The 19,841-nt window shown below is 46.8% G+C and overlaps 1 protein-coding gene across 1 annotated transcript; it reads right to left on the bottom strand.

Annotated features, from left to right (window-relative positions):
• Positions 1-8,995: 8,995 nt before the first annotated feature.
• Drd5 (dopamine receptor D5) lies at positions 8,996-12,009 on the bottom strand. Its single transcript, XM_021163858.1, has one exon. It carries the CDS (start codon positions 11,856-11,858, stop codon positions 10,422-10,424), a length of 1,437 nt encoding a protein of 478 aa, XP_021019517.1. The 5' UTR covers positions 11,859-12,009; the 3' UTR covers positions 8,996-10,421.
• Between the last annotated feature and the right edge of the window lie 7,832 nt (positions 12,010-19,841).

The raw sequence follows: 19,841 nt of genomic DNA, 5'->3' as shown, positions 1-19,841 counted from the left end.
ACCCCTCCATGGCCTCTGCATCAATTCCTACCTCCAGGTTCTTGCCCAACTTCCCTCAGTGATGAACCGTGATCTGGAAGTCTAAACTGAAATAAACCCTTTTCTTCCCAAGTTGATCTTGGTCAAGGTGTCTCATGACAGCAACAGAAATGTTTAGACAAAAGTCATCCCTGACTGGACAGCGAGTTTAAGGCTAACCTGGGCCGCAAAAGACAAAGCAAAAGTTAAAGCTTATGGGATTCTTCTCACCTCAGCCCATTAAACAGTTAGACAAGAGGAAAACTTAGCACATCCTGCATCCTCCACCTAGTTAACTGATTACCTGTCTAAGGTAGACTTCTCACTATGCACTGTACCAATGAGTGATGCTGGTGCCCTCTAACTCCAGAAAAAAATTCAGATATTTTGGACAGGCATTCAGAATCCTCTAGGATCCAGCCTCCACTGCCTGTGTTCCGACTTCCTTTATGGACCTGGTACTCCATTCTGTCTGTACTCCAGGGCTACAGACAACTAGCCAGGTTACATGCGGAAAGCAGAGGTTCAGACATAAGAAATGTTATACAATTTAGGTCAAGAGACCAAAAATGAGCTACAGGATTAAACTGCGATTCACAATCCAGATTTGGAATGAAACGGCCTTGAATCTGAGGGTGGAGGAAGAGAAGAGGGAGAGGATAAGGAGATAAATAAAAGTGGAGACTAGAGCCAGACTATCTGAGTTATCAGACTTCAAAGGTTGTTACTCTCCACAGACAAGTTCCAGAAGGAAGACTCGGTCTGTGGGTGGGTGGCTAAGGGTTAAGAGCTGTGCTTCATAACCATACAGTCATAGCACTCTCTGCTCTCTATACCCAGAAGCCCAAGCAAAAGCCCACATTTCTTATGGTATAATTTGATCCTGTTGTTAACAAGCCCCAGAAAGCAGCATGATCAATTATCACCCAAGATTCGACCCACTGGCAACATATGGATGAGCTGAGTTACTGACAGACACATCCCAGGGTATCTGAAATTTATGCATGAATTTCTTGTGGATCAGCTAAAACAGTGAACCCAACTTGCTACATTCTAAAATGATTAGTAATGAATATTACTGATATATGTCACCAACAAGACATAAAACTGATAGCCTCAAAACTAGATGGACAAATGCCAGAACTCCATTCTTCCTTCCCAACTACAGTATCAAAAGATGTTGATGAGTTCCAGGACAGCCAGAACTATACAGTGAGACCTGCCTCAAAAAGAAAAGGAAAGCTATCGATGAAATTTGATATGGAGGGCAAAATTGACTTCCACTATCCAATCTCCATTGTGAAGTTTTGGGAGGAAAGATTGTTTCAATAAAAATAAATTTAGTGAGTTTTTTTTTTTTAAAGAAAGTAGAATACAAAGCAGAAAATGGCTTTAATTGCATCAAATGAAAATTATCAATTTAACTAGCTCAGTGATTTTAGTTAAAAAATAAAAGTTGTCAGGGAAAATTCATCAGCATTTATTAGTTAGTTAAATGTTTATTTCTAGAGCAAATTGTGTCACTCACCAATGGTGGGGAAATCAGCCACCTTTCTTCCCAGGGCTCTGTCCCCACACTTTCCCACCTGCTCACATGCTAACTTCCTTCAGGTTGATAGGCTCTAGCTACAAAATAAAAGGTCTTGGAGGCAGGTTCAAGACAGGGGTAAGGCAGTCACACCATGGACAGACTAGACAGACAGACACAGTGTGATGAGCGTTCTGGAGAGTTCTCAGGCCCCAGCACCAGAGACAGAATGGTGAAGGCTCTGAAGAGAGGAATCAGAGCCCACGTGGCAGAAGCAAGGGCTCCTCTTCTACCCATGTGAGGATGAAGATTTCACAGCAGGACACTACAGCCAGGCTCTCTGAGTTATCAGGCAGTGGAAGGGCAGGGCACAGGTTGTGTGTGGCTGCCATTTACTTTGATGTGAGCTTATTTCTCCATGGGAGAGATGCAGGCCTTAGGAGTTTCCTTAGCTAGGTGCTCACAGGTGATGTCTCAGGAAGGTGCCTATTGAGACTCATGAAAAGGGAAGGGAGTTGATTTTTGAATTGATCACTTGTACAACAGTAAGCATTTAGGCACGCACAGCACTTTCCCTCCACAGGTCTGCCTCTCATGCAAGGGATAAACCCCCCCAAGATTCCAGAGCCTTGATTCCTGCTAGGTGGGACTGAGGATCCACCTTGGAAGACGGGACTTTCATCCTAGAAGGGATACATATTCCCCTGACACACCTGTGTTCCTATTGTTCCTCTTTTTAATATCCTACATCCAGATGGACCAGACCCCTTAGTCTCTAAGAACCACAGACCAACCTTTGTGGCAAAAACAGCTAAGAGAGATGAAAACTGTCTATGGTCTGGGGGGGGGGGTAGCTTTAAGATGACAATGTCATAAAAATGATTAACCTAAAATAATTATTGATGCTGAAAAGGCTCAAGAAGAAACAAGAATGGATGTCTGTGCATGAGACATTCTTCCTGAGCTTCTAGGACTCAGGCATAAAGAGGCACACGCCGCTTGTTGCTAGATAGTTGGGGGAGGAGCGATGTCAAAATCTAGGCACTGGGGTTTCCAATAAGCTAAGCTGGGCCATTTTTTTGGTTACTTTTCTATTGCACTAGAACCAAGGCAACTTATAAAAGAGAGTGGGATTATTGCTCCTGAGGATTGGCTGGTGTCCGTGATGACAGAACTGAGGCATTGGTGGCAGATACAGCTGTGAGCTTACATGATGATCATCAAGCAACAGGCAGAAAGAACACACTGAGAATGACAAGCAACAGGCAGAAAGAACACACTGAGAATGACAAGCAACAGGCAGAAAGAACACATGAGAATGATGTGAGTCTTTTGAAACCTCAAAGCTCATCCCAGAGACACACCTCCTCCAACAAGGCCCCACCTTCTAAGTCTTCCCAAACAGTTCCACCAACTAAGGACAGAGAATTCAAACTTATGAGTCTATGGGGGACACTCTCATTCAACCACATTCTAATCCCTGTCCCCCATAGGCCAATGGCCATATTATAATGCAAAATGCATTTAGTCCAACTTCAAAAGTCCGCATTCAAAGTCTTTTCTGAGACTTGAGGCAATCTTGTAGTTGTAACCCCCTGTTAAACCAAAATGCAAATTGCATCTTTCCATCATACAATAGTACAGAGCAAACATCACCATTTAAAAGGGAGTAAAAGGGGCATAATGAGGAAACACTGGAGCAAAGCAAGATTGAAGGCCAGCAGGTCAAAATTCAGTTCCTGTAGCTCCATGTCTGAGAGCTTAGATGGCTCTGCCCTTCCAGCTTTACAAGACTGGGTGACTCAACAGAAATGCGCATGAGGCTTAGAGACTGAGAATAATGCAAAAATCTCAGAGTAGCAGAAGCTGGAATGGTTCTAAGCCCTCACTCCATGTTTTGGCTTACAGACAATTCTGCTAGGCTCCACCCAACAGCTACCTAGCAACAGCTAGAGAGAATACTAGGCTACCTCAATTCTATCTATCTCCTATTCTCTCTTTCCCTGCGCATGTTCCTGGTCAGCCTCTTCCTCTCTTCTCTCTCTTCTCTTTATTTCTGTTCTTCTCTGTCCCCCCTTTCTCTGTCTTTACCCCTTTCCAGGTGCCCTTCCCTTCCCTGGAACTATTCTTGAGCCTCATCATGTCAGGAGGTCAGAGGTGCCAGAAGTGTTTAGACCTAAATGTCGTTGGTGATGCTCTGGACAGAAGTCAGGGATGCCAGAATGGATGTCTGGAAGGAGTCCCCTTTGATGGAAACCACGCTGAGAGCTTGACAGAAACTCGGAGGTACCTTTACACCTGGAACACAAACTGGTCTTACCATCTCCCCTCTTACCTTCTCCTTCCCTGCAGCAAAGTTTTATTACCCACAAGACAGTGACTCTTAATGCTACCCCACCCAGAACTCCCTGCCACATGGGAGCTCTGACTTCTGTCTCTCACCCAAGTTCCCTATAACACTTTCCAAACTTCACCCTCTGTGGGTGGTGAATTCCATTCTTCAAATTTCTAAAACAAGAACCCAAAAGTTACTGGCTAAGGGAAGTTTTGGTGGCTTTTGAGTCTCTGGGCCTTTGAGCTAAGCCCACCAAGAGACAAGAAAGATTTTGTCATTTTTTTTAAGATTTATTTATTTATTTATTTATTTAATATATATGAGTACACTGTAGCTGTACTGATAGTTGTGAGCCATCATGTGGTTGCTGGGAATGAAGGTTGCTCACTCCGGTCTACTCCCCTCGATCTAGCCTAAAGATTTATTTATTATTATATCTAAGTATACTATAGCTGTCTTCAGATACACCAGAAGAGGGCATCAGATCTCATTTTGGATGGTTGTGAGCCACCATGTGGTCTGCTGGGATTTGAACTCGGAACCTGCGGAAGAGCAGTCAGTGTTCTTAGCCATTAAGCCATCTCTCTAGCCCTGGTTTTGTCATTCTTAAAGATAGCCCCATAACCCTGTATCAAGACCTCTTAAGGGTTCTAGCATGGAGGCTCACTGAGATGGCTGTATCAGTCCCAATGTGGCATCTGATGGGGTGTACAGTCTAATATGGCATGAAAGTGGTATAGTTCTTATGACTGGAGAGGAACAGATCACACTGGAAAACTGAAATGTTTCCTCACAGTCACTAAAATTGGAACCCAAGTCCTTTAGCCCCAACTCTGATCTTTGCTCTGTGCAGGTGTCAGAGTCATGTGCCAGAATAGTGTGGAGCAGCAAGTTCCCCCATCACTGGGCGAGTCACCCAGCCAGCAAAAGGACCTCATAACAGAAAAAGGCCCTGTGTTTGGTTTTAGTACATTTTTTCCTTTATTTTTTAATTTATTTTATTTTTGAGATTTGTAATATAATTTTAAAATCTACCTTTCCCCAAGCTCTTCTTTGAAACCAGCTTCATGGCGCTTAGCACAGAAAGCCCTGGTGTCTTTCATGGGGGAAAAAAAAAACAGAAAAAAAAACCCACAGAAAAAGCCTTTGAGATGCTATTTTGCCCCCCTTGGAGCTAGCATTTGTCAGTTGTGAATTATCGTCCACCATGCTGCTTCCAATCGAGAATTAATCAGCAGGCTAAAGTCCCTGCCTATGTGTATATAACCCACCACCAACAGACAGCACTCAATCTAAACTGGGGTTCACTGTACCACAGAAGAAGCATACCAGGAGCCCAAAGACCCAGATTCAATTTAATCACTTAAAAAAAAGTTTCAATCCCTCTGGGGAACTGTTCTGCATACCAGAATGAAGGAGGTGGGCAACTTGATTTTTGAAGCTTCCAGGCAGTAATACCTGCCACATACCAGCCCGAGTAAGGTCTCTCTCTATCTCTGAGCCTGTGAAACTGAATAGGCACAAGCTCAGTTAGTCAGCTCAGAAGCAAACAACTTCAAAGAGGACTTACTTTGGGTTAGGGAGATGGCTCAGTCTGTGAAGCGCTTGCCACACAAGCTTAAAGACCTGGTTTGGATCCTTGAACACATGTAAAAGAGATGGGCATGGTGGCGCGTGCTTGCCATCCTAGCTCTGGGAGCCAGAGATAGAAGGATCCCTGGGGCTCACTGGCCAGAGATCTTAGCCTAATCGGTGAACTCCAGGCCAGTAAGAAACTCTGTCTTAAAGGAGATGACAACGAAATCCCTGGAGTTGTCTTCTAGCCATATGCGTGAACACACACACACACGTACATGGGGGGAAGATCATAGAAGAATGATTGATTGGAATGATTGATTAGGCTCATGGTTTAGAAGTTCAGTGCATGGTCACTCACACGTCACTTTGGCTAAGCAAGTCATCATGATGATTACACATGGTAGAGCAGAGATGCTCACTTCATGGAAGTTGGGAAGAAAGAGGAGGAATCCAGAGTCCAGCATACCCTTCACAGCACACCCACAATGATCTGACTCTTCCAATGAGGCTCCATGTTCTAAAGTTTCCACCACTTATCAGAAGCCCACGAGCTGGGACCAAGGCTTTAATACATAAGCCTCTATGGACATTTGAGGTATGAATGCTCACAGCTCTCAAATATCCAGAATACATATATAAAATATGTGACCTGCAGAGACTGGCTGCCATAGCCTTCTTCCTTTACCATGGATCCTTGACAACCCTTTTGGTGTTTTTTTTCTTATTTTGCCAATTCATTTATACATAAATAGTTATTACATACTTACTATATACCTGTTTTTTTATTCCTGATTTAAAAATGAAAAATCAAAAACAAATCGTTCTAGCTTCACCTACTGATTTTCCCCTTGAAGAAATGCACCCCAGAATTCTCCATCAGTGAAGGCTTTCTGTACACTTGGGCAATGAGATTTAAACTGGTTTGCTTATTTACATCATCAACCAAAAGGTGCATGTGTGTGTGTGTGTGTGTGTGTGTGTGTGTGTGTGTGTGTGTGTGAACGCCAGAGGTCAGCCCTGGGTATCTTCCTCAATTTCTCTCCACCTTACATTTTGAGACAGCGTCTTTCACTGAACTGGAACTCATTAATTCATCTAGACTTAGTGATTCCTAAGTATCCACTAAAGAAATGAGGTTACAGACGCACCCCACTCCTCAGAGGGGATTCAAATTCTTTAAACTAGCATCCAAGTACTTGATTGACAGAGCCATCTCCCCTGCCCTCAAATTCTCTTGTGTAGCAGAATGGCTAGGAATAATTCAAGTTAATTAGAGGCCTAGAAGTTCACACTCACCATCATCACCTATCAGAGTCCATGCAATATTGCAGCAGGACCCTCCAGGTTAATCTGAGGCACACCCAATGAAAGTGCAGCCCCAGGTTGTTTCTCAGGTGCGACTACACAGACAAGCACACTGGAAAACCTAAAGCTCAGCCCTTGAGCCTCAGAAATACCACTCAACTACTTTGGAGTAGAGTTTGACACCAATATTTTAACCTCTGATAGTTCTAAGCGGCACATAAGGAATGGACAACTGGTAGACCTAGACTAGCAATTGCTTACAGCATAGCATACACCTTATCTTCCATGTCCATCACAGACACTGTTTATCAATCAGCCCTTTATTGTCACCAGTTGGAATATAACCCCGGAGTCCTGATCATCATAGGACTCCAGAAGTGAGGCTAAATTGACTTATACACTGGAGTAGATTTCTTATCCCTGACAAGTCGTTGTGGAAAAGCATGCTTCCCCTAATCTCTGAACTATCAAGTGTGTTGAAAGGTGGAACCTTTCCACATGGCCCATTCATGGGAAGACTTAGCCTTAGCCCAAGGGCTGCCTTATCCACTGCTCTCATTACTCCTCTTTCCATTGTGGAGCAGGTGACAGGGAGGGTCTGCCAACTGGGATGGTCTGCTAATATAGTAACTAAGACTTGAATTGCTGCATTTCCTGGAAACCCCTTACCTTGAAGAACAGTTAAGATTAAAGACCCTCGGGGCAGAAAAATGGCCTTGTGAATAAAATGCTTGCTGTGCAGGAATGAGGAGCTGAGTTTAGATTTCCAGAATCCAGATAAAACCAATGAATATCTGCAACAGGAGGATCCTGGGGAGCTCACCAGTCATAAGATCAGCTCCTTATATTCAGTGAGAGATCTTCTCTCACCTTAAGTTAGGAGGAAGACACTCCAACAATGTAAGCCTCTGATCCCCAAACACAGAGACAGGTATACTTACATGCACACACATGTACATACAACACACACACACACAGGATTAAAGACACCATGGCCAGACCACCTGAGTTCCAGTCTCATTCTGCTCTCCATAAGTTGTGTGAGAGCAGGTAGTCTGCTTCACTTACTAATATCTTCACACCTGCATCTATAGGATGGTCTAACAAAAGCACCTACTGCTCTGGGACATGAAAGTCACAAACTCCATGCAATCACTGAGTCCTGATTGCTGCAAACACTGGCACATACCCTTTGGTCTATGATTCCCCCAAGCCTCACTGGCCTCCTTTCTCTTCTCTGGCCTGGCAGAGTATACATCCATTTTCAGACCTTGGCACCTGCCATTCCCTCTACCCTGACAGGTAGCTCTTCCTCTTCAGAGACACCATCCCTGATTACCCGAAATGTAGCCACTTGTTTTTCTTGTGTGTCACAGGCCTTACCACAGCCTGATGAGTGTCACAGTGGCAATGATCCAAGGCAATGCAATAGGAGCTTACCTGAACCCACTAACACTAAGTTCCAAGACAGCAGAGAATCTGACAAGTGTTTGTAATTCCCAGTGTGTAAGACTGTGCTGAGCATGTGAGATGTGGAAACAGTACACAGGAGACATGATGACTTCGAGAGGAGGAGTTCCACAGTCCTCATGAAATGGGTTTCTTATAACACAGACCTCTTTAAACTGAGACACTCCCCCCACCCCCAATGTTGGTTTACCACAACCTGTTCTATAAAATAGAATTGCTATCTCTTCATTTCTAACTTTCCAAGTTTCTCAAACTGTGCTCCTGTAATGGAGATCTGCAGAGAGAGAAATAGGAATTCCAGCCAACAAAGATCCTCAGGGTCAAAGACACTGGGAAATTATGTTTGCACACTTGACATTCAGAGTGTTTGGAAAAAGCTCTCCCGAGCCCTAGAGGGAAAGCAAACATCGAACCTGAGTTTGTTGTGTTTCCCAGATTCTCCGTGTGACCATCCGCATGATGAAACACAATTTCAAAGTTAATGATCAGGTCCTTCCATTTACAAATGCATCCAGAAAGAGAGGCCCAGAGAAGGCCAGAGGCTCATTCAGAATCGTGCAGCCACCTCCTGAATCCCGACACAGTGTACCGTTCCCAGCCCCTGCCTGTGCCCCCAGTGATCTGCTCAGCTGTGGGCTTGCAAGACGTCAAAACCTGAACACAGACCTCAGATCCCAGGGTCAGTCTGACAAAGATCATAGGACTCGATGTACTCAGTAAGGTTTGCTTTCGACCTCACCATTCCAGAAATGATTCATTTAACTGACATTTATTAAGCATGATATGACAGGCACTATACATTTTACAGGGAACAAAACACGGCTGTTCAGAAGACTCATAATACAATTATCCATAAGGAAACCAAAATTGATTGAACTGTCCTTGAGAAACGGTTTTTGGAGCAGGGGCGTGTAGGAATTAACATATGCACATTTCATTTGCTTCCAATACTTTTTAATTTTTTTTTTTACATTTGTGTCTAATAAAAATCATACCAGAATAAAGAACACTTCACTGTACTCAGTGCAGGGTGGGAAAGCAAAAAGACAGGTGGGCTCCTCCGTGAGCCCCTAATCCTGCAAGTTCATCCAGGCATGTGTTGCCTCTGGCTTTCCGCATATAGGCTGAAGTTCATTCCATTTGCAATGGCCTGCAAAAGAAAACCACCGTCTGCTTCAAAGCAGGATTTCGGTTTTGAAGCATTTTGAAGCATATCACATCTAAAAGACCCTAGAAATTGTGGTTTACTGAAGCCATGCCGCTCTGAAACACCCCAGATGAGAGATGGAGAAGATGAGTCATATTAGGTGGTCTTTCCCATGAGCCGAGGGTATCTATCTAGCAAGCAGGACCATTGTCTCCTATACTTCTAGAAGACAATTCCAAAAGATAAAACAAAAACAAACAAACAAAAAAACCCTAATTGAGTCTTAGGCTTGAGAATCCCGCATCTAATACTGTGTAGGTGAAACGAGCCCTCAGTGTGTCCTGAAGGTGTGACTGACTAAGAAAAAAAGAAATCTAAGAAGTCAGCATTTCCTCAAGGCCCTTTGCTCTGCGTGCTTCCTAAGCCAAGCTGCTCAGAAAACAAATGTGTACTCCAAAATCCAGCTGTCTTCCAAGAGCACTGGCACTTGTGGTTTCTCTGGGAGAAACACTGAGCACCAACTGGCAAAGCAAAGGTGACTGCCCCTCTTCCCAGCCACAAATGAATGTACTGTGCGCTTATGGAAACCATAACAAACCAGGAAGAGATCCCGGTCACAAGAAAGACCCTTCAACCTGCACTAAAGCAGCAGCCTGAGAACAGGGAATATGGTCCCAAAGTCTAGAAAGTCACAGCCCATACCAACAATTGCCACTCAGAACTGTCATTTAAAAAGCAACCCAGGTGCAATTCACAGAACAAGCCTCTGTTAGAAAGGGTAAACTGAGGTGTACTTCTTAAAGGACCAGGTTCCACTTTCTCATCTCTAAACGGAACTCTCTTCTGTGCCCAGAATATCCGAGTTTATTCCAACAGCCTCGGCTCATTCATTTTCTCAGCTAAGAATCGTTTGGTTTCTACGCAGCAGGACTACAGAAAGTGTATGCACACCAGGAGTGTGTATATTTGTGTGCGTGTGCGCACGCCTTTGTGCATGCTTGTAAATATGGCCACAACTGTACATGCCCATGAGGGTGTTTCTAAGCAGTTTTATGGAAACAATTGGGGGTGAGTGGTGAGATTTTGCCTAAGGAAACCTCCTCCTCACAGTCAAGCTCCCAGACAGACTCAGCAGCCAGGTCACCATCTGGGGTCGTTGGAGAGATTTGAGACATGTGATCGAAAGGCCCCTCCTCCTCCGCCTCCTCCTCCTCTCCCACCTCCCTGTCTCCGGAGGACACCGCATTTGGGATCATGTGGACATAGGCAGCAGCGATCTCCCTGTGGAAGACCGTGTCTTGGTTGTAGGAAATAAGTTCATTACTGATGTTTACCGTCTGCACGGGGGTCCGGAAGCAGAGGTGGCTGCACCCCAGCAGCTGAGCGAACACCTTCCGGAAGTCTGCATTAAAGGCATAGATGATGGGGTTGAGAGAGGAGTTGGCCCAGCCAAACCAGACGAATATGTCGAAGGTGGTCTCGCTGACACAAGGGAAGCCAGTCCTTGGGCCCTGGGCATCTCCACTGCTGCAGAAGGGAACCATACAGTTCAGGATGAAGAAAGGCAACCAGCAGCACACGAAGACCCCCATGATCATGGACAGAGTTTTGAAGACCTTGGTCTCCTTCTTGATGGATGCTCGCAGGCTGGGGTCAGGTTCGCAGGCCCCACGGCTCCGGCAACTCTGAGCATGCTCAGCTGCCCTCTCTAGGGAGGAGATCCGGCGGATCTGAACCTGTGCGATGCGGTAGATGCGCGTGTAGGTCACTATCATGATGGCTACCGGGATATAGAAGCTGATGAGCGACGAGGAGATGGCGTAGGTTCGGTTCAGGCTGGAGTCACAGTTCTCTGTTCTCCCTTCTAGCTCCCAACCTTCCTCCCAGGGTGTCTCATTGGACAGCAGGCCCTCTCGGCCCTGGGAGCCTGCCTTGTCTCTGTGCCAATTGAGTTGGACCGGGATGAAGGAGATGAGGATGGACAAGGTCCAGGCCAGGGCCACCATGACCAGGGCTACACGCTGGGTCATCTTGCGCTCATAGCGAAAGGGTCTGGAAATAGCCCAGTAACGGTCCACGCTGATGATACACAGATTCAGGATGGAAGCAGTGGAGCACATGATGTCAAAGGCCACCCAGATGTCGCAGAATGACCCAAAGGGCCAGTACCCGGCCACCTCAGCCACGGCCTTCCAAGGCATAACCAGCAATGCCACGAAGAGGTCTGAGACGGCCAGGGATACGATGAAGATGTTGGTCATTTTGGCGCGCAGGTGGCGGCTGCGGACGATAGCAGCACACACTAGGACGTTGCCGAGCAAGGTCCAGACGATTAGGAGAGTCAGAAGGCCAGCGGTAACCACCTGCGCGGGTCCCAGCGGGGTTGCCGAGCCCCCGGGGGCGTCCACCTGCGCCAGTTGCCTCTGCAACCCCAGCCGCGCCCGATGTGCGGTGCCATTGCGCCCAGGAGGCAGCATGTCGCGCTGGGTAGCTCGGGCTCACTGCGTGCGATCCCAACTTCGCCCCTGCGCCCCGCGGAAGGCCCCATCGGGCACCCCAGAGGGTGCTCCCAGCCCTGCAGCTGACCGTCCCCGGACCCGAGGGGCGCTCACCCTGCACTGCTTGGGATCCTTTAATGGTATCAGTCTTGCGCGCCTCTAGTCCCCAGGATGGGACAGGAAGCGACCGGTGCCCGCGGGCCGATCCTGTTGGCAGCGCGCCGGACGGCGGCTGCCGCTGCGTCTGGTTCTGAGTCGTAGAAACGCAGAGCGGCCGCCAACGGGGGCGGGGTCCAGAGTCGCGGGCACCGGGCGATCTCTCTAGCGCGGTGGCTGCCACGGCACGCGCGCCGGTCCGCCCGCCCCTATCAGCCACGCTTCTGCGGCCCGCGCGCCCTCCCACCTGCGTCCTGGAATTGTGACTCTGCTGTCTTCTTCCAACTTTAGAGGCCACACACAGATCTGAGAGTGGCCTCGGTGCCATACCCTCTCCCCAAGCCCAGGAACTGGCTTCTCCCAAACACCAGGTGCCTCTCCTGGACCTCCTCTGGGTGAAGAAGTGGATCGCAGAGGCCTCTAGACAAACCAGACTTGGAGAATAAGGGGGTGGCCTTCGATGTCACAACCTCATCCCGAACCCCTATTCTGGGTCACAGGACCCTGAATTTTCTACTCAGCTTTTCTGGTTCTTGGTTTCTTCTCCTAGAAAGAGAGACAAAAAGATCCCCTTCCTGGTTGCTCAAGGATTTGAGTCACCCAGAAGGTAATCGGGTGACAGTAGCCCCTAATCCCACCTCCTCCCCTCACGCCTGAGACTCAGGCCTCCTCAAGATCACCCCTCCTTTCTCTCCTTTCCTAATTTCAGACGTTCTCGATTTACTGAAGGGGCAGGGAGGGGGTGGAGGGGGCTGATGATTCAGTGTGTTTCACAGAAACTTAAACTGTAAGAACCCAACCTGGAGAGGGAAAGTGGGGGCAGGGGAGGACTGTGGGGAAAGAGTGGAGAGAGAGCAGTGTTCCCAGACCTTAGCACTTCTCTCACACACAAGTCTCAAGATGTTCCTCTCTCCCTAGTGGTGTTGAGCTCAGATGAAGTGAAAGCAAGCACCTGATGGTTGCCCTTCCCCTGCAGGTGCTGCCTCCTGTTCCCCGCTGCTTGCCCTCCTCCCAGAAGCACTTACGCTTTGAGCATCTCCCAGAGCCCTTGCATCTGAACCTCCAATACCTTTGCATCTTTCTGCTGGGGGAGACGGACAGACCACTTGTCCCCGTGCCAGAGCACGAACTGGACAGTCATTCTTCACTCGTGCCTCTCCTCTCTGCGACTGGTGGCCTTGTCTCTGATTTCATTAAGGTGTCACCATCCGAGCCTCAGAGGCACTGACCTGCCCTGGTCACACCCCCACCATCCACTCAACCACAAGCAGAGTTCTCTTTCTGCTTTTTGGTTGGATAGATTCTAGCATGGTTCCTCCCGACTGAGAAGTTCCGAACAGCTCCCCTTTGACCAGGCATATCGGATAGCTCCTCGGTTTGTGCTTGCTTGTCTCCGTCCATAGCTCCTATTGTTTCTCCTGAGGTTCCTCCAAGTTTGACCTGTGTTTGAGAAGGCAACAGTACTACTCCAAAGAAAGATCAGTCACCACAGAACACAGATGGGTCAGATGGGGATTTCCAAACCTGAGCTGGCCTCTACCACGATCAGGACATGCTGGAGAGCGTCCCTCATGATGCTGGAAAAGACCTATGATTGTTAGAAATAGGCTCAACATCCAGCCATTTATTGAGCAACTACTAGATATGAGGTTCTAGTGTAGATACATGGACAGATAGACAGATTAATGAGATATACATAAAGCTGATATCTATGAGCTTTCAGGCTTGCAATATGGTATATGTTCAATAAACAAATTTATATTTTTTCACAGATGCTTTAAAAATCTGCAGCTCCATCATCCATTGACACCCAAGCACTCGCTGATGGGAGAAGTACAGAAATTCATGTCATAGAAGGAAGAGGTTTGCACAGTGAAGCAAGAGAGAACCAGATCAACCATGGACTCCGTTTCCCAATGTCCACAAAACTGCTGTTCATGTCAGAGGCACAGCTACAACCTATAGACTTGCTTAGGCCTTGGGGACACAGAGAGAACCATAGACCTGCTCATTCCCATCTGGGCCTTGGCTTCTAAGAAGAGACAAATAATAAGAGGTTTGGACTGAGGGTGTATCTCGGTGATAGAACAGGAGTGCATGAGGCCTGGGGTTCAATCCGCAGCACCAAAAAAAATAATAATAATAGTCGTAACAATTTAATTTCAAAATAAGGCAGTTTTTGTTTGTGCTAAGTGCTATCCAGGAAGCAAAACTGAGAGTATATAGACCGAAGGAACAAGCTGCTTCAAAAATGAACGGTCAGGAAAGCCTCTTGCCAATCAGAAAGATGAGAGAGATTTAGTGAAGCAAAGCACCCTCGAAGAGAAGACAGGCTGATGCAAAGGCCCGGAGGCAGAATGAGCTTGCCTGGGAAAAAGCACAAAGGTCAGAAGGGCTCCTACAGCACAGCTCCCAAGAGAAAGAGAAGGTGTGAGAAGGCTGAGAAGGGGGTGAGCCCCGTTGCCATGGTGAAGACACTGAACCGTGTGCCAAGCACCAGATGACTGCTGTTTAAATCTCCAACCCTCCCTTTCAACACCATCATCATAATTTTGGATGCACATGGCCATCTCTGCAACATTCATGGCAGTCCCCATCACCCTTCTCATGAGAGTCAGCTCCAGCTGACCTTGGACAGACATCATGGTACCAACGATGTCACCGGACTCCCTTGCAGCTAGATGGAGGCTGTGTGTTGGGTTCTAGCCAACGGCATGTGGCATGGTCTTGAGGAGGTATGCAGCTAGACTTAGGTCTGACCTTGACGCCGTTCTCTTTCTCCAGGGGTGTCCTATCCACCACCAGGAGAAGTGTGAGCTATGAGGAAAGGCTGCATGAAGATCCTCTGGACTCTAGGACTGTTGAATTCTCAAGAACACAGCCAGCACTTACTGCCAACTGAGAACGGACTGGCTCAGTCATTCCAGCCTGTTCTAGCCATAGTCACCTCGGCTAGAGGCTGGTTGTCATGATCTTGGAAGCACCACTTGCCAGGAAGAATTTTCCAACATCAGTGGTGGGGAAGATATAGAAATGGCCCCACAAACAGTGTCGTAAGGACTGCTTATCTGGCTCTGCATGCAAACAATGACGAGAAGAGCTGAAAGGCCTTCTGCTAAGAAACTAGGCTGAGGACTAGGGTGAAGTTTGCCTCTATGGACAGTCTTTTTTCTTGTTTGCAGTAGAAGAAAATGAGGTTCAGACAGAGAACAGAGCAAAGCAGAGACAGGGGCAGACCAGGTATTGAGGGTTTGGAGGTTGGAGGGAGAGAAAGAGGCTGAAAGAGACAGAGAAGCAGAGAGACAGAGACACAAAGAGAGAAACAGAGAGAGAGACAGACAGACAGAAAGGCAGAGACAAAGACAGATGCCGAGAGAAAGGCAGAGAGATAGAGGAGAGGAGAGAGGAAGGAAAAAAAAAGAGAATGTCTTGCAATTCACACCTCTGGTCTTTGCAGTTATAAAAGCCAATAAATCACTTTTGGCTGAGAGGCATCTTTAGAGGTTCAGATGCCCCCTGCCATCCAAAAGTTCACCCATGCATGGAACAAAGAGTGCTCGGGGCATGAGAGCAAGAGGTTGACTGAGTGCCTGTTAGGCTGGCAGGGTGGGCTGAGCTGACAGGAAGGAGCAGCACAGCTGGAGGGCGGGTGGGCTTCACCAGCATTTCGGCACCAGGGCATGCCTAACAGAGGATATACGCAAAGGCTCAGAGACTTGAGTGTTGAAAAGATTTCTAAAAACTCTTGGGGGTGTGCTTGGGGATCCAGAAGACATCCCAGCTTCCCCTCTGTGGTGGAAACTTTATTCAGTCTGTGCATATAGCCTGGGAGGCACGGTGTGCATCTCTGCAGGCAGGTGCAATGGTTTGTGCCTGCTTTGGTCGATCAATGGTTTGATTGGAGAGGTGGCTCAGTTGTCATGGCACTTGCTTAGCATGTGTGAAGCGCCAGCTCCATTCCCGGCACCACTTCAGTGGATTCGGTGGTGCATGCCTGCAATCCCAGCAGGCAGGAGCGAAGGCAGGAGAATCAGAAGCTGTGGTGGTTAAATAAGAATGTTCCCTATAAGGTCATGTATTTGAGCCAGTCCCCAGCCGCTGATGTTGTGGGTGAGGTGGGATTAAGAAGGCATGGCTTCCCTGGAGGCAGGATTTGAGAGCTTAAAGACTGGTGCTATTTCCAGTTCACCCTCTCTGTTTCACATTTGAGGATCAAGCTGTGAGCCTTCAGCATCCAGCTCTTGCCACCACGTCTGCTACTTTCTGTCTGCTACTTTCTGCCATGATTGTCTCGTTGCTCTGGCACCCTAGCCCCAAACAAGACCTCTCTTCTCTAAGCTGCCTCAGTCATGTTTGATCACAGATGTTCAATGTCATTCTTCCCTTCATCGTGAGTCTGAGGCCACAATGGGTGTCTTGAGACCCTGACTTTAAAGGGGTGGTAGAGTATGCATGCATGGTTGCCTCCATTTCTCCCTTGACTCTTTCTCACCAGAGTTTGGGGGGTTGGGCAGAAAGCTGAAAACCAGAGACCTCTTTCAGTCAGAAGCCACCCTCATTAGGGCTATCAGGGGTGGTTCTAAACAGCTAAGTGGCTTTAAGCCCTTCCATTTATCCACCCAGAACCTTGCCATCAGGGACTAGTGTGGGAAATGATTCTCTCCTGAGCTGGCTCCTGCAGAACGACACACTCGGGTCATTTGCTTAGCACCCAAGCACAAGATGGTCTCCCCGGCTCAAATGCTCATCTGGGAATCCATTGATCCTTCTTCTGATGAAGAAGTGTCTTAAGTAGATTTAATCCCCTGGTATAAAGATCATGATTCAACACTGACAGGACAAAGAGAGTAGGGTTCACCCCTGAGGACTCATCCCCAGCTCCTCAACTCCAGCTTGAAACACTGGGGCCTGTTCTGAAAAGAGGAGATAAACCTTCTGCATTGCCTCGTGCCTGGCTCCTTTGTCTTCTGACAAAGGCAGGCCACATCTGGCTCATCCTCATTCAGAGGCAAGGAGAGTCCTGGAAATTTCATGCAGCTTTTCACATGGTCAATGCAACAGCCCACCTTACCTCCCTTGCGTGTTCCCATTCTATAAAAATATAGTACAATCTCCCTTTGGGGACTCCATTCATATCCCAAACTGGCCACTCTCCTGTTTGCTCAAAAAAATAAGGTTTTCACTTGTAAGCTTCTGTATGGGAAGTGAGTTTTCTCAGCTTCCACCCTGGACCCAACAAAAGAAGTGCGGTGCATTCACGAGGCAGCGTGGGTAGAAAGGAACCTAGGTGCCATCTGAGACCATCTGAGGTACAATCCCTTCTTTTAAATTACCTGACTTGAAACTGTGAGCAAGCTACCGGCCTCTCAGAGCCTCTGGTGTCTCATTTTTAAATGGGAACAATACATTAATATGCCATGCATAGGAGGCATGGGCAAATAAGAGGCTACCCTTAGGAAATGGCAAGTGCCTAATTCAGTCAAGTTGTGCGACAATAATGCTATGTAACACACTGACCCAGGAAAATGACAGTTGGAAAATCACAAGCTGTAGTTCCTGCTAATGATTTGCAGCCAGCAGGAGAAGCGTTACTTCAACAAGGGGTCAGGTTCTGTTTGCTCTGTGTGTCTTTTCCTTCTGGGACAGTGGATTCCTGGTGTTTGTCTTTTTCTTGGTGCAGGGGCTTGCAGCAAGCCCATCCTGACCCCACATTCACTTAGAGCTGTGGATGGAATTGTGAGTCAGTGTTTATCCATACATGGTCCTTAACACATAGAACCCAAAGTTGATTCACTACTCCACAGTGGTTGACACCAAACCCTTGCACCCATCTCCTCTGTCATTTTCGCACTTTGGTCCTGGATGCGTTTGTAGTCATCATTGCCCAGCCTTTTCTGTGGATAAGTGTCTCCCATCCACTCCATTCTCCCACTATGACATTTCTCAAAAACATGTGGCTTTCTTCACATTCCCATCATTCCTTGGGTCCATGTTAGTTATCATTAGCTTAATTAATAAAATGTACTCATTAACCCCAAACATCTTAACCACCAGTCACCTCTCATTGTCCCAGCCTTGACTCTGGCTACACAAGCTTCCCCAGTCACCTCAGTGATCCCCTCTTTTTTCAGCCCATGTCTTTTGAGTCCTGGATTCTACCCTTGCTCTTGTCCCTAACTGAAATGTTCTACCCTCTTTTTCCTGAATGGAGGGGACGTATACTTGTCCTTAAACCCTGTACATATGTCCAGTCTTTCCCAAGACTCGAGGCAGGCAGCTGCCATCTTTGCACTCTGGCAGCACACAAGCCCATCACTATGCTGTAACTGAGTCCCTGAATGCATTGGCACCATTCTCACATGTGGCATTATCAATGGGGAGATGCTGGGAGATGCTGACACTCACCTCTATGATCTGTGTAAGGAAGGGAAGGATGCCCATGCTCACCATCACCATTCAACACTCCCACAACTGTTCAAAAGAAAGCTTGAATGACCACTAACATCAATTAGATAATGAAAAAGAAACAAGTATACCCAAGTTGGAAAGGAAGAAGTAAAATTATTTCTATTCGTATATAACATGGTCTTCTTGGGGAAGACCCCCAAAGACTTCAACAACAACAACAATAAACAAACCAGACCAAAACAAAACACACACACACACACAAAAACAAAACCCAAAACAAAACAACAGCAAACCCTATGAGCTCTAACAAATGAACCAAGTGAAGACTTAGGTTATGAAATCAATGTGCAAAAATCCAATGGTGTCTTCCTATTGAATAACTACCTACCCAAAAAAGAAATCATTACCATGGCACAAAAATGAATAAATTTAATGAAGAAAGTGAGATAACCCCACATCCAAACGTAAGCTATTGATGGAATTGAAGAGACCACAGTGTGATGGGTAGTATTGGTTGGTACAACCTAGAAACCCTGGAAGTAGAGTCTCAATGAAAACTTGCCTAGATGAGGTTGATTTTTGTCTTTAGCATATCTGTGGGGATTGTCCTGATTACATTAACTGGGGTAAAAAGACCCAGCCACTGTAGGTGGCACCATTCCCTAGGCAGAGATCCTGAGCTATACAAGTGTAGAGAGGAGCCTCAATGCAAGTAATCATGCAGGCGTCCATTTTCTCCTGGATGTCACTAGCAGGTTCAAGTCCCTGTTTTTCTGAAATGGAACTGGGAGCCAAATAAAGCCCTCCTCCCTCACAGTTTCTTTTGTCAAGGTGTTTTATCACTGAACAGAACTGAAGCTGGGACACACAATTACCTGAGAGGTAATCTATTATCATGGATAGAAGAATTAGCGGTTACCAAAATGCCTATATAAGTCAAAACAACCCACAAATTCAGATCAATACCCATCAAAATGCCAATAGCACTTCTCATGAAATAAGAAAAGGGGCTGTAAAACCCATAGGAGAACCAAAATGGTTCAAACTGTCAAGGCAATTTTGAGGAAGGAAAAAAAATACGGTGAAGGTATCTGTCTTAGTGTTCTATTGCTATGAAGAGACACCACAATCAAGGCAACATTTATAAAACATTTAGCTGAGAGTTTGTTTACCATTGCAGAGGTTAGCCCGCGATCACCACAGTGGGAAGCAGACAGGCAGGACAATACCATGGAGCAACAACTGAGAGCTTCACATACTGATCTGCAGGCAGAGCGTGGCACTGAGCCTGACATGGGCTTTTGAAATCTCAAAGCCTGCCCCCAGAGACACATCTCCTCCAACAAAGCCAGCCACATCTACTCAAACACGGACTCACCTCCTAATCCTTTCCAAAAA

Source organism: Mus caroli, chromosome 5, assembly GCF_900094665.2.
Source record: "Mus caroli chromosome 5, CAROLI_EIJ_v1.1, whole genome shotgun sequence".
Taxonomy (NCBI): Eukaryota; Metazoa; Chordata; class Mammalia; order Rodentia; family Muridae; genus Mus; species Mus caroli.
Note: the sequence above shows the minus strand (reverse complement) of the source record. Positions and strands in the feature narration are given on the sequence as shown.

Excerpts from the sequence above, each read along its gene's own strand:
- Drd5 (XM_021163858.1), bottom strand. The coding sequence starts at position 11,858 with ATGCTGCCTCCTGGGCGCAATGGCACCGCACATCGGGCGCGGCTGGGG.